Source organism: Cucurbita maxima, unplaced genomic scaffold, assembly GCF_002738345.1.
Source record: "Cucurbita maxima cultivar Rimu unplaced genomic scaffold, Cmax_1.0 Cma_Scf00017, whole genome shotgun sequence".
NCBI lineage: Eukaryota > Viridiplantae > Streptophyta > Magnoliopsida > Cucurbitales > Cucurbitaceae > Cucurbita > Cucurbita maxima.
This window is the reverse complement of record NW_019272033.1, coordinates 1,217,351-1,229,947: the sequence shown is the minus strand read 5'-3', so window position 1 is coordinate 1,229,947 and position 12,597 is coordinate 1,217,351. Positions and strand designations below refer to the sequence as shown.

At 32.7% G+C, this 12,597-nt stretch overlaps 2 protein-coding genes across 2 annotated transcripts; one reads left to right on the top strand and one right to left on the bottom strand.

Moving 5' to 3' along the window:
• Nucleotides 1–3,174: 3,174 nt before the first annotated feature.
• Nucleotides 3,175–5,931, bottom strand: LOC111492348 ((R)-mandelonitrile lyase 1-like). Its single transcript, XM_023141662.1, has 4 exons — nucleotides 5,791–5,931; nucleotides 4,431–5,087; nucleotides 3,454–4,288; nucleotides 3,175–3,350 (listed from the first exon to the last, which is right to left on the bottom strand). The coding sequence occupies exons 1-4, from the start codon at nucleotides 5,876–5,878 to the stop codon at nucleotides 3,311–3,313; spliced, it is 1,620 nt and encodes a 539-aa protein (XP_022997430.1). The 5' UTR covers nucleotides 5,879–5,931; the 3' UTR covers nucleotides 3,175–3,310.
• Nucleotides 5,932–11,271: 5,340 nt separating this feature from the next.
• On the top strand, nucleotides 11,272–12,597 carry LOC111492359 (zinc finger protein CONSTANS-LIKE 5-like). Its single transcript, XM_023141672.1, has 2 exons — nucleotides 11,272–11,965; nucleotides 12,092–12,597. Exons 1-2 carry the CDS (start codon nucleotides 11,342–11,344, stop codon nucleotides 12,446–12,448), a joined length of 981 nt encoding a protein of 326 aa, XP_022997440.1. The 5' UTR covers nucleotides 11,272–11,341; the 3' UTR covers nucleotides 12,449–12,597.

The window sequence follows — 12,597 nt, the reverse complement described above, 5'->3', positions numbered from 1 at the left end:
TTTATAAATATATATATATATTTTTTAATTTTCATTATCCAAAAAAGGGTGAGATCATACCACTCAAATCCAGCATTAAAAGATATTGTCTGTTTTTGTTTGTTACATGTTGTCGTCAGCCTCACGATTTTAAAATGCGTCTCTTAGGTAGAGGTTTCCACACTCTTATAATGAATATGTCTACTAGGGAGAGGTTTCCACCCTTTTATAATGAATGTTTTGTTTCTCTCTTCAACTAATGTGTGATTTCACAATTCACCTCCCTTGAGTGTCCAAAGTCCTCGTTGACACACCGACCAATATTGAGTTCTAATACTATTAGTAACAACCTAAGATTATTGCTAACAGATTCTATCTTAGAGATGCATTTTATAACTTTGAGATTGACGATGAAGTCCAAACGAAAAATATAAGGCTAATAGAACCTTTTAAAATATTTTATAAGAGTTTTTGGGCATAAAAATAGAGAATAGTTTGTTGGTAAATGTTGAGTAATTTAGTATTATTTTAGTTTTATAAAATGTGGTTAACATTATAATAAATTTATAATTTTTGGACCCAATTGATAAATTATTATTAAGTTAAAAATTATAGTGACATGTAATAATGAAAAATTCATGATTTCCTTTTTTTTTTTTTTTTTTTTATCGATGTTCTCACTTCTAACCTAACACGTTGATAATGCTATAAAATAATTTACTTTAAAAAAGCTTAATATATAATCGATGTGATTACATCAACTCAATGTCACAAAGACATTTTTTTTAGAGGCTTCTACGCAATTAGGTTTCTATTTATCTTCGGCCAGAATGACACTCATCATTTTTTCCTTAATAAAGACAATATGATTTAAAGTTCTTGAACAAATTACATCATTTGTTTGATACTTGAGTCATTATGGTTATACGTTCGAGACCCATAATTTTTTTGTTTGACACTTAAGGATTCTATTGACATTACTAAGTTAAGATAAGAGCATGACTCTTAATATCATGTTAGTATTGATGATCTTCCAACTATAAGTTCTCATGTTTTGTTTCTAGTTTCTCTAAAAGCTCTCGCGTGATTGGAGATGATGTTCTTGACTTCTATACAATGATCTTCTATTTAATTAGCAAATGTGGGACTTTAACAATCCTCAACATGTCGTTGTCTTAAGTTAGTCAAATTTGTTGAATATGTTAAATTAAGATGATAGAAAAATGATAGGAAATTGAAGGTTGACCAAATTAAGATGAACTAGGATTAGGTTGAAATTTTGTTTCTCTTAGATCTCTCGACTCTCCCTCGCAACCAAGTATCTCTTCTTATTACAATCTCTCTTCCTTTCGTTAGTTGAACGTAATACATATCTATGTATGAAAGTGATGCATACCTACTAATATCTAGGGTTCATAAAAGTTATGTTCGTCCAGTAAGTTTAATGTGCATAGAACTGTGTTTGAAAATGATAAACATCTCGATAAAATTAAAAAAATAAAAAACAAAAAACCCAAATACCAAATGTTTAGATCTCACCATAGTCATGTTAATCTAAATCATGACGACAGATAACCCTATTTTTAATATTCCATCTTTTTTTTAAAGATAAATACCGTGGCATCCTATGTAGGTGATGATATTTGCAACGAAAAGCATGAGATAATTAAGATATAATTTTCTATTCTACGTCAATTTTCCAATGTTTTAATATTCTAATCATGTTCGTAAAGTCTCGTTACAACAAAATAATTAATAGTACGCACATTTTGAATTAATATCACTGCCGACATTACTCAGACAAAAATGAGGAGACTGCTAAGGCACGGCAGCATTTGTCAATAATTTTTTTTCTTCCATCAATTGCTTTCATTATCTTAATATATTATAACATACAATATGTTTAAATTATTGCACCAACTGAACTATATAAATAATTACAAATATAAAAATATATAAACCCCTCCATTAATACCAATTGTTATAAAATAAAAAATAAAAAATAAAAAATTTAGAGATGATTTATGAGATTTTGATAGATAGTTTTCGGTTTAATTTTTTAAATTTTTTTATTTTTTTTCAAGGTATTAATAAATTATTTTTAAAATTTAAGACCATTTTTTAACTATTATTAAAAATTAAAAATTTATGAATATGTTTTAAAATAGAATAGCTTTTATAGATATATTTATTAATTTAGTCTTCGAATATTCTATTTATTTTATATCGTTAAGGGATGAAAAATTCATATTAAAAAATGTCAATTAAATAATTGAAATGGAAATATAAAACAATGTTTTTTTTTAAATAATTCTAATTCTTTTAATTATTAGTATGAAGTCTTAGTAAATGGTATTCTAATTTTATTTATTTATTTATTTATTTTGGAATTATTGATCCGTTTTCGTGGTGATGTATGGTAGCTATCCTAATTGGAAGAGATCCTTATTAAATTTCTCCCGTCTTAAATTTTATTGCAATTTATTTTTTTTTTCTCTTTCTTTAATTAATGCCTTGGAATCATACAACAATAATGCAGATATTATTGCAATGTCTTTTCCAATCTTGTGATAAATATTTTAGAAAGTACTAATTATTTTAAAGAAAATATTAATAAAAACTCATACCTTATATTAAATAAATCACATTAGAAAAGTTTAATGACACGCAATTTTGATAACTTCGTGATATTATTTGGTTATTAGTTACGGAGAAGTTTTTATATCCTTATAAATAATGTTTGGTTTTTCTCTACAATTTATGTGAGTTCTCACAATCTACCCTTTTAGAGGCCTAGTGTTTTTGCTATGTCGGATTATGATATCATTTGTAACCATCCAAATCTAAATATAGTCCAAACCTGAAATGAGACACGTGTTACTTCTCATCTTAGTTTTGAGATGAAGCACTACCCCATATATTATTCAATATGGTTCTAGTCTGTGATTTCCAAACTCGTATTTGGTCCAAAATTGGTAAGCCCAAAGAGATGAACCTCAATCTTTATATGATACTTGGGTACTCTTCTCATTGTCATTTGATATCTTTATATGATTTTGAGATAGAACCCTGTATTTATCTAACATCAATTACACTAGATATGGTGCACTTTAATTATAAACTCTCGTGACTTAGCTTTTGGTATTGAGAAAGATCTCATATGAATAGAGATGATAATATTACTTACGAACTTTCTCTTTATTAATCAATATGAAACTCTAATAAATTCAATTTTCGATTGGAACATAGCTCAATGAATAAAGTACCAATTACAATTTCACTTTCATCCGGAACTTATTATTCAACAAATTACAAAAAAAATTAATCCACCTCAACCCAATCTCTGCTGCAACATCTTGAGGCCAACATACCTGCAAAAACATTTCCAGAAGTGAAATTTTGAATGTTAGAATATAATGATTGTAAAAAGGGTTGGTGAAAAATTTAAAATTTAAAACAAAACCGACGACCCACCTGCCCAACATCATCACGGTGGCCATCGGATTGGTTCCCGGCGACAGAGAAAAAGTCGAACCATCAACAACACGAAGCTTCTTAATTCCGATCACTCTGTAATTATCATCCACCACTTTTCCGACCAAACATCCTCCATGGTAATGCCAAAACGTCGTCACCGTTTTCCGACAGAAATCTCCGACCAATCTATAATCCGACATGTTTTCCGGCAACGGAGCACCCAAAAACTCAAACCCCTTTTTACCATCCAAATCCCCTGTTTTAATCCTCTCCATACTTTTGGTATTCACCAAATCCCCAACTTTTCTAACCCCTTCAACGCACCGTTGAACATCATCCGGATGTGATAAGTAGTTAAATCGTACAATTGGGTTTTTTCTCCCGTCGAGACGGAGGCTGCCGACGGAGGACACGGTGGAGAATTTACCAGCGAAGACGGCTAGGCTGAGATTCACGGCGGTGGAACGAGGAGGAAGAAGGCCAAAAGGTGGGGAGATTGAAAAGGGTAAAATACTTGAGAGGGATTCAATGTGGATGTTGGGTTTTAAAGTTCCGACGACTTGTACGGACGTCGGCGGGGTGAGAAATGGGAGGACGATGGCGGCTCCAAAGCGGGGGTTATCGGCCATGAATTGGCCGACATGTTGGTTATGGAAGACGACAGGTAGTTTTAAGGATGAAAGATGAGATCTTGGGCCAACCCCACTTTGGAGGAGAAGATGTGGGCTCCCAATAGCGCCGGCGGTGAGAATGATTTCTCCATTTCTGGAAATGGTTGCTTTGTGGAGTTTGCCTTTGAAATCGGAATATAAGACTCCACTTGCAGATAAACCTGAAGGATTCAAATTTTTAAGACCAATTTGCTAGGGAGAGGTTTGATGTTTAGTTCTCCTCCTGACACTTGACATCTTACCTACCATGGAATTCTAATAAAATTCAAAATTTGGTGATAAAATTAATATATTTAAACTAACCATTAGATTGAGAGAAGATGATTCTCTTGACCGTGGCTTGGGTTGCAACTCGGAGATTCCTAGGATCAGCCTTGTTGAGAAGTTCCACAGCTCCATGTCTTCTTCCGCTAGAATCAAAAATAGAACCTCCAGTTCTTGTCCCAACAACATGATTCAAATCATATCCATTATCACGGCCAACCCCAGCTTCCAAAAGCGCTTCTCGGAATGCCGACTGCCAAGGGCTCAACTCGGGTCGAGACACGACCGTCTCTTCGATCCATTGGTACGCCTTCTCCACCGCCATCATATCCCATTGGACACCAGAGCTTTGGAAGAATTCCGGCTGAGCTCTCGAATAGAACCCAACGTTGATCATGCTACCACCGCCGAGGACTCGGCCTCTAATGTTCTCGACGCCATCTTCAGAGACAAATCTCTGAAACGGGTTAAGGCCGTCGTCGTTGTCGGTAAGAGTGTTGGCAAGGCCTTGTTGGGATAGGACGGAGGGGAAGGCATTGGGGTCACTTCCTCTTTCAAGAACAAGGACGGAGAAGTTTGATGATAATGTTGCAGCTAAGGGGCACCCGGCGGTTCCTCCCCCTATTATTATGTAGTCGTATTCTTCTCTTGTTGGTAATGTATTGGCGTTTTGTACAAACTTCATGTAACTATCATCTTAAAAAAAAAGAAAAAAAAGTTTATAAAAAAAAAAAAAAAAAATCCAATCCATCTTAACCCAATTTATTTTGGAGTATTTTGTTCAGACATTTGAGAATTCTATTGACATGACTAAGTTTAAGACATGACTCTAATATCATGTTAAACAAACACGCCTCTCCTCCATAGTATGATATTGTCCACTTTGAGCATAAGCTCTCATTCTTTGTTTTAGGCTTCCCCAAAAGGGTTCATACAAATGGAAAGAGTATTATTTGACTACACACCCATGAACATTCCTTAAATTAGTCGATGTGGGGCTTTCATCCAACATTATTCACGACTCTTAAAAATATATTGAAATTGAGTGACAAATTTTAATCAAATGTTTGAAAATAAATAACATAAATAAATGTTTTACCGACTAACATTTTACTTTTAATAAAAATTTGAATAAATAATTACAAACAACTTGAACCAAAAGAAACCTAAAAATTTTATGATTAGGTTGAGTTGGATTTAGAGTTGAAAATTTTTATAACTTAAATAATGGGTCGGATCTAAAATATGTCATAACCCAACTCAACTCAGCCACGAACACACGAGTAGAGTTTAGAAAGTACATAAAATGAAATATTTAAAGATCTAACCAACATTTTTGTCTGTCTCTATAAAAATTCATAGTTAGACCCATGTAGAGAGATAAAAGGAGTAGAAATACCTTGATTTGGTATAGTTTGGGAGAAGAGAACTGGAATTTGGCATTGAAAGATAAACAAAAGTAAGAGTAGGAGAAGGGAAGCCGCCATTGATGAATGCTTCAAGGTTTTAGAGAAGGAGGAGAGGTTGGAGTATGCTAGAAAGATGGTCCGTTATTGATTTTTATATACACAGATTTGGTCTGCCTTGGGTCAACTTTACAGCACAACTTGGGTTCCCTGAGTTGTTTATTTCATATACAAAAACAAGAGTGTGAAACCATTGACTTATATGTCTTGTAAATTCAAATGGAGTTTTATGATAAATTTTGGTCAATGCACCAAAACACACGTCTATTTCAGCGGTGACTAAAGAAAAGGTTTGAAAGTTTAATACCAATGTCTCATAATCATACCATAATGAAAATCTTCATTGAGGTAAAGTCGGGGAAGAGAGTTGTAACGACCCGACCCCAATCGTAATTAGTTTCATAATATGTCTCAAAGACAAGTTTAATTCATAAACTATTAATAAAAACTTGGAAAATAAAATCACGAGGACATAAATCCTATGAACAACGAGAAACCCTCCTCATCACACCTATATGATTCTACCGGGAGTGATTGAACTAAGCTAACCTAAGTACCCATATCTAAAATGTTTTTTGCAATCTTCGGTAGTGAAACATGGGAATACGAATCCAAGGCAATAATTGTATCCCCATGCTTAGGATTTAAAATCTAGATTCAGCTCGGATAGTCCTAACATTCTTCTGCATGTTTGTGATATCGTCTTTTCAGCATGTTTTGCATTTTTAGTAAAATTTTCAACAGGTCATCCAACATAGAATTGTTTCAAGTAAAACAGGCTTAATCATGAAGTTTCTTGGTTGAACCAAAGAAAAAAAAATTGGTGTAGATAGTAACTTTCATTTTCTTTAAATCTTTTTTAGTTATCCTATCGTAAGAACCGCTCTCATTTAGATGTGGCCTTCATTCATTCATGTACCCGTTTTTTATTTGAGTGTCAGACATTAAATTGATTCTCATTTACAACTAGCTCGAATTCAAATAACGATCGAATTCAAATGAATATAGCTTAACAACTTATAATAATTGATTTGATTTTCATCCATAATGTGATTGTTGATTGAATGAGATGAATAATGGAGTCCACAACTTGAGTTTGACGAAAAAGACGTGTTGGTTGGTGGAATAATAGAACCTTCTTTTCTTGGTCAACTATTAACCAATCCCACAAAAATATTTATATTTATTTATATAAAGTCTGGTCTTCCCATTCAAAAGTCCTCCACCTAACTATATCAACCACTTTTTCCCATCCAACCTAACCAATATTTTCCTAAATTCTACCTCATTCATAAAAACATGACCAAATTATATTAAAAAATGGTCTACGTTACCATAATAAACTAAAATTGGTGTGTTTCTTACGTTCATCGTTCTTGAGTTGGATTTTGATTTTAGACTGAATATCGTATTAGATAAACATGCGACTCTATTTTAAAACCATTTGGTTGAACATGTCTCTTGAAGATATTTTTTTATTATTATAGATTAATATATATCATATTTGACTCTAAATTATAGCTAATATCTTTTATTATTGAGAATAATTACGGTACAATATTTGACTTTGACTGGGAAGAGCCCAAGATCTTTTAAGAGTTCAAACCCACCTTTTAATTGAATATAAATACTTTAACAAATTAGTCATCTTCGAGTTGGCGAGCCCGAGTAAAGCCCAACAAATTAGTCATCTTCGAGTTGGCGAGCCCGAGTAAAGCCCAAAATGGTTTTAAAAGTTTAAAATTGATTTTAATTAAAAAAAAATGTAATTTAAACTCATTTAATTATGATTTTTTTATGACTGAGCTACAAAATATATATATATATATATATATATATATATCTATATATATGTCTTTTGGTATAGGTATTCACTTTCAATAATTTTAAGTTTTTTTAATTTTCCTATCATTAAGATTGCTCTCGTTTAAATATGGTATCAGTTCATTTGTGTACTCCTCATTCACTCGAGTGTCACATAGGCATTCTAAATATTCCAAACCCTAACTTCTAAATTTATTAGGAAAATTTTTAATTTTTATCCTAAGAATCCATTTTAAATTTAATAAAAAAGTATTGCCATCTTTGCTATTGTAATTTTTATTTATTATTATTATTATTTTGGTGAAAAACTATTCTTAAAAAAAAACATGCTAGAATTGATTTTTTTTTTTTGAATATTTATTCTTTTATAAGAGTAGTATTTTTTTTTTTTTTTGAATATTTATTCTTTTATAAAAGTGTTGAATATTTTTACGGTTAAGAATGATGTTTTGGTACTATGTTAAACAAATACGAGGTAAGATATTGTTCACTTTGAACCTAAATTCTTATGTCTTTGTTTTGGACTTTAAAAGGTGTCATATCACAACCAAATTCAAAAGATGAGTTTTGTTTTTCATATTCAAGTTTAATATTTAAATTTTAAAATGAGAAAATATTAATCAAACTCGTTAGATTATAAATACTAATTTTAGTTTTATTTCTAATTACGAGTGATACACGCTCACAGTCTAATTGGACATTAAAAGGGTTTGATTTGTTATTCTCAGCATAGTTCATGATTTGAAGATATATTTCGAGTCCTAGATGAGTGTTTATACTCGTCATAAAAAATAAGTACGACCTAAGTTCACTCGCAACTCCGCCTAATAATAGAGGGAGAACGTTTAGAAGCAATGACAGATTCTAAATAAGTGTACAATAAAAGTGTAGAGTTTGGTTATTTCAAACTAAGCCAAGACCAACCCTAACTTCCCACAGGTCGATGTCAATCTTAACATTTTCATGGTTGGGACCGACCTTGAGTTCCACGTGGTCGACCAACTTAAGAACCACCCAAACAAGTTCAATCCTATTCCTTTCGATAAATGGAGATAGGTGAAAACCCCAAGACATTATAATAATTTCATTAAAACACAAGTTCATTCTTTCAAGATTAAGGATTCTAAGTTTTTATACCCTTATATATATGGTATCTTTAAACTTCATCCTCAAGTGCATAAAGGTTCGTTTTGATCTTCAAATGATACTCACGTATTTTGGAGATTTTGGACGGGTGTAAATAAAGGAGGAATACATGAATGAACTAAAACCACGCTCGAATGAGAGCAATTTTGAAAATAAGATGAATAAGAAAAATTTAAGAATCGAAAATTATTATCTATACCAACGAGCTGCATCTTTCTTTCGTTGGCTCTATCATAAGAACTCCAAAATTAAATGTTGGATCAATTCTATATTAGATAATTTCTTAAAAACTTTTCTAGAATGCATGTGAGCGAGGACAAAACATGCTAAAATGATATGTATTTAGTTTATAAGGATAATTTTGACTCTTAAAAGTGAAAAGTAAGTAGTTTGACATTGTCGCAAGAGAATGTCAAATTACGTAAGTGTTGAATCTGAATCTTAATTTTGAATTTTAATCGGAATACTGGACATGTTAAATTTATCCCTCTAAACTTTACGGATATAAATTGATTTTTTTTTCTTAATATTTTTTAAAAGGTAGGATATTAGGTTTGAATTTTTGACTATTAAGTCGATGACATATGTCTAAACCAGTTAATTCATGTTCAAATTAGTACATTTTTTCTTACTTCAATTTGTATCGAGTTAGGTCATTCGTTTTGGAATAAACTTAAAAATTAACCCCACATTAATCCCAAAATTAATTAAAAGTAAGACTCCAATTAACTTTTCATTATTATGTAGGAAAAGTTAATATGTGGATATTCTTATTCCTGCCTAACAAATAATAATTAATAATAATAAATATGATTTTTGTCATTTTTTTTTCAATTCCATTATATTCAATAAATTTTAAATTTAGTCTCGACCCAAAATCTTAAATTTAATCACTCAAAGTTAATTACTAAACTTATTAAAATGATTGAAAATATATAATTTAAAAATTGAAATAACAAATAAATAATACCAAAATTATGGCCCAAAATCACTCATCCAAAGACTTTTGGTAAGTACTTAAAAACAATATGGGCCAAAGCTCATTATTTTTCAATGAATTTTAGGTTAGGGATACAACGTAAATATATTTAAATTCTTTTTGGGTCCATATACTTTTTAAATTGTTTTGTTTTCATTTCTACCCTTTCATATATTCCATTCTAATTATTTTTTATTTTTACTTAAATTTCATATTTCTTTTTAAACCAAACCTACCTAATTCTACCATATATTAGTTTGGTAGGTGATTAGGGCTAATGTGTGAGTTGGGTTTCTACTAAGAGCGTTTATAACCATATCACGTTCCCCATATGATATAATATCTTATAATCCTAACTGTTTACTCACTTTAGGTGTGAAGATTTGAGCTTTCTCTTAATATAAGTAGTTCGTCCAAAGCTTCTAGGAAAACATCATTGCCACTATTTTCATTGCAATTGCACTCATGAGTTCTTTTAACGAAAGCCGATCTAACAATTTTGATAAAACCACGAAATAGTCAGTTGCACTCATAGACCGAGGTTAGTGGTATTGAAATGACATTTAAATAAATAAATAAAGCATTTTCTCCTCCATGTCTCTATCCTCCCACTCTCCTTTGGGTCTCTTTCTCTCACTTTCACCCTTTGATTTTCATTATCCCAATACTCCACAAGGAAAACAGAGGAGAGAGAATGTGTGTGAGAAGATTAATAAAATTAACCCTTTTTTTTTACAGCTACCTACTTTAGTAAAAAAAAAAAAAACGGGGGTAAAATATATAATTTTGACATAAATTAATAAATAAATTGAAGTATTTCCTATAACTCAAGGATTTAATATTAAAATTTTAAAACACGACCAAATAAAAAAGAGAAAAAGAATATTTTTCTCTAAAATATATAATAAGATTGGAAATTGTATCGTTTGTATAGATAATCTATATTTGAGATTAATTTTATATTTAAAAACTACTTTTAATTCATTGAAGAACATTAATTTTTTTTTTTTTTTTGTGTTGAACCTAAAAAAGTGAAAAATCCTTAGTATTTGTAATAAATTATTCCATAATTAATCTAAATTTAAAATTAGAAAGTAAAAGTATATTATTAGTAAGTTATTTTTTAAAATTATTTAAAAAAACAAATTATAATTCATAATGTATTACTAATATTGATAAAAAAAAATTCAAATATTCTTACTAATAATCTTAAAATTAGTGGCAAATCCGATCTAATTGGTGGGATTATTGAATGAAAAAAAGAAAAAGAAAAAAAAAAAGAAGAGATAATGAATTAAATTGCAATAAAATTTAAAAAGAAAAAGAAAAATAAAAAAAAGGAAAGGAAAGAAGACTGAAAATCTTTAGTTGTGGTGTGGCATCCACCACGTACCGTCGTACTACTGGTCGGTGCACAGATTTTCTATCTTACTCCCAAAAGCTTAAATAAACACAGATTTACTCTTTAACAAACACACTGAAATTCCCACACATTTCCATTTCCCCTTCATCATTTTACACACCAATTTCTCATTATGCAATCCTTCGCCGGCGGCTGGGCTGCCGTCGCCACCGCCAAACCCCTCTGCTACTCCTGCAAGTCTGCACCCGCTGCCCTCTTCTGCCGCCACGACGCTGCTTTCCTCTGCCTTCGCTGCGACGCCCAAATCCACTCCCACACCACCGGCACGCGCCACCCACGTGTCTGGCTCTGTGAGGTCTGCGAGCAAGCTCCAGCCACCATCACCTGCAATGCCGACGCCGCCGCTCTCTGTCCCTCTTGCGATGCCGACATCCACTCTGTTAACCCCCTTGCTCGCCGCCACGATCGCTCTGCTATCCAACCCTTCTACGACTCACCCCCTTCCGCCTCCGTTGCCTCTGTCTTCAAATTTCTCCTCCCGACTCAACACCAACACGATGTCGGTCACCCTGATTTGAAATCCGAGGATATCTTCTTCTCCGATATGGATTCGTTGATCGATTTCGATTACCCAACTGCCGGCGACGGAGTTGTGCCTGATCAATCAAATCCCGGAACAGAGTCCACTACGCAACCCGCCGATTACTCCACCGGAAACTTCTGCGGTTTCGAGCTCTGTAGTACTCGATCTAAACTCGACGCCATTAGCTACCCATCTCATAATCTTAGCCATAGCGTAATTTTCTCGCAAACCCATTTCTTTTTTATTTTTTTAAAAAAAACAAAAAACTTGCCCAATTAATTTGCTCTGTTTTCGTCTCTGCTGCTCTGTTTTACTCTGCTTTGCTCTGTTCCGTCTCAGGTCTCGTCGTCTTCCTTAGACGTGGTTGCTGTGCCAGATCGGAACACGGCCTCCGACGCGTCGTATCCAGCAGGACAGACAGCGCTTCCTACGACGGAGAAGGCGGTCCAATTACGGGGAATGGATCGGGAGGCGAGGGTGTTGAGGTACAGAGAGAAGAAGAAAAATCGGAAATTTGAGAAGACGATTCGGTATGCTTCAAGGAAAGCTTATGCGGAAATTCGGCCAAGGGTTAAAGGGCGGTTCATTAAACGGAGTGAAATGAAGTCGGAAATGGAGAGAATGTACGCCGGAGCCGGCGTGGGGTACATGTCAAGGGACGGCCAATACGGCGTCGTCCCAAGCCTTATAGTTTGAGTGCGAGGAGTGGGGCCTGTGAGGGGAATTTGAGAGATCCTGTGTGTTGGTTTTTTAGCCTTCAGGATCTGATTTGGAATATAATTCCAATGTAATTTCAAATAATTTTCAATTCAAAGTCCAATAAAAATAATTGTTTAAAGGATAAA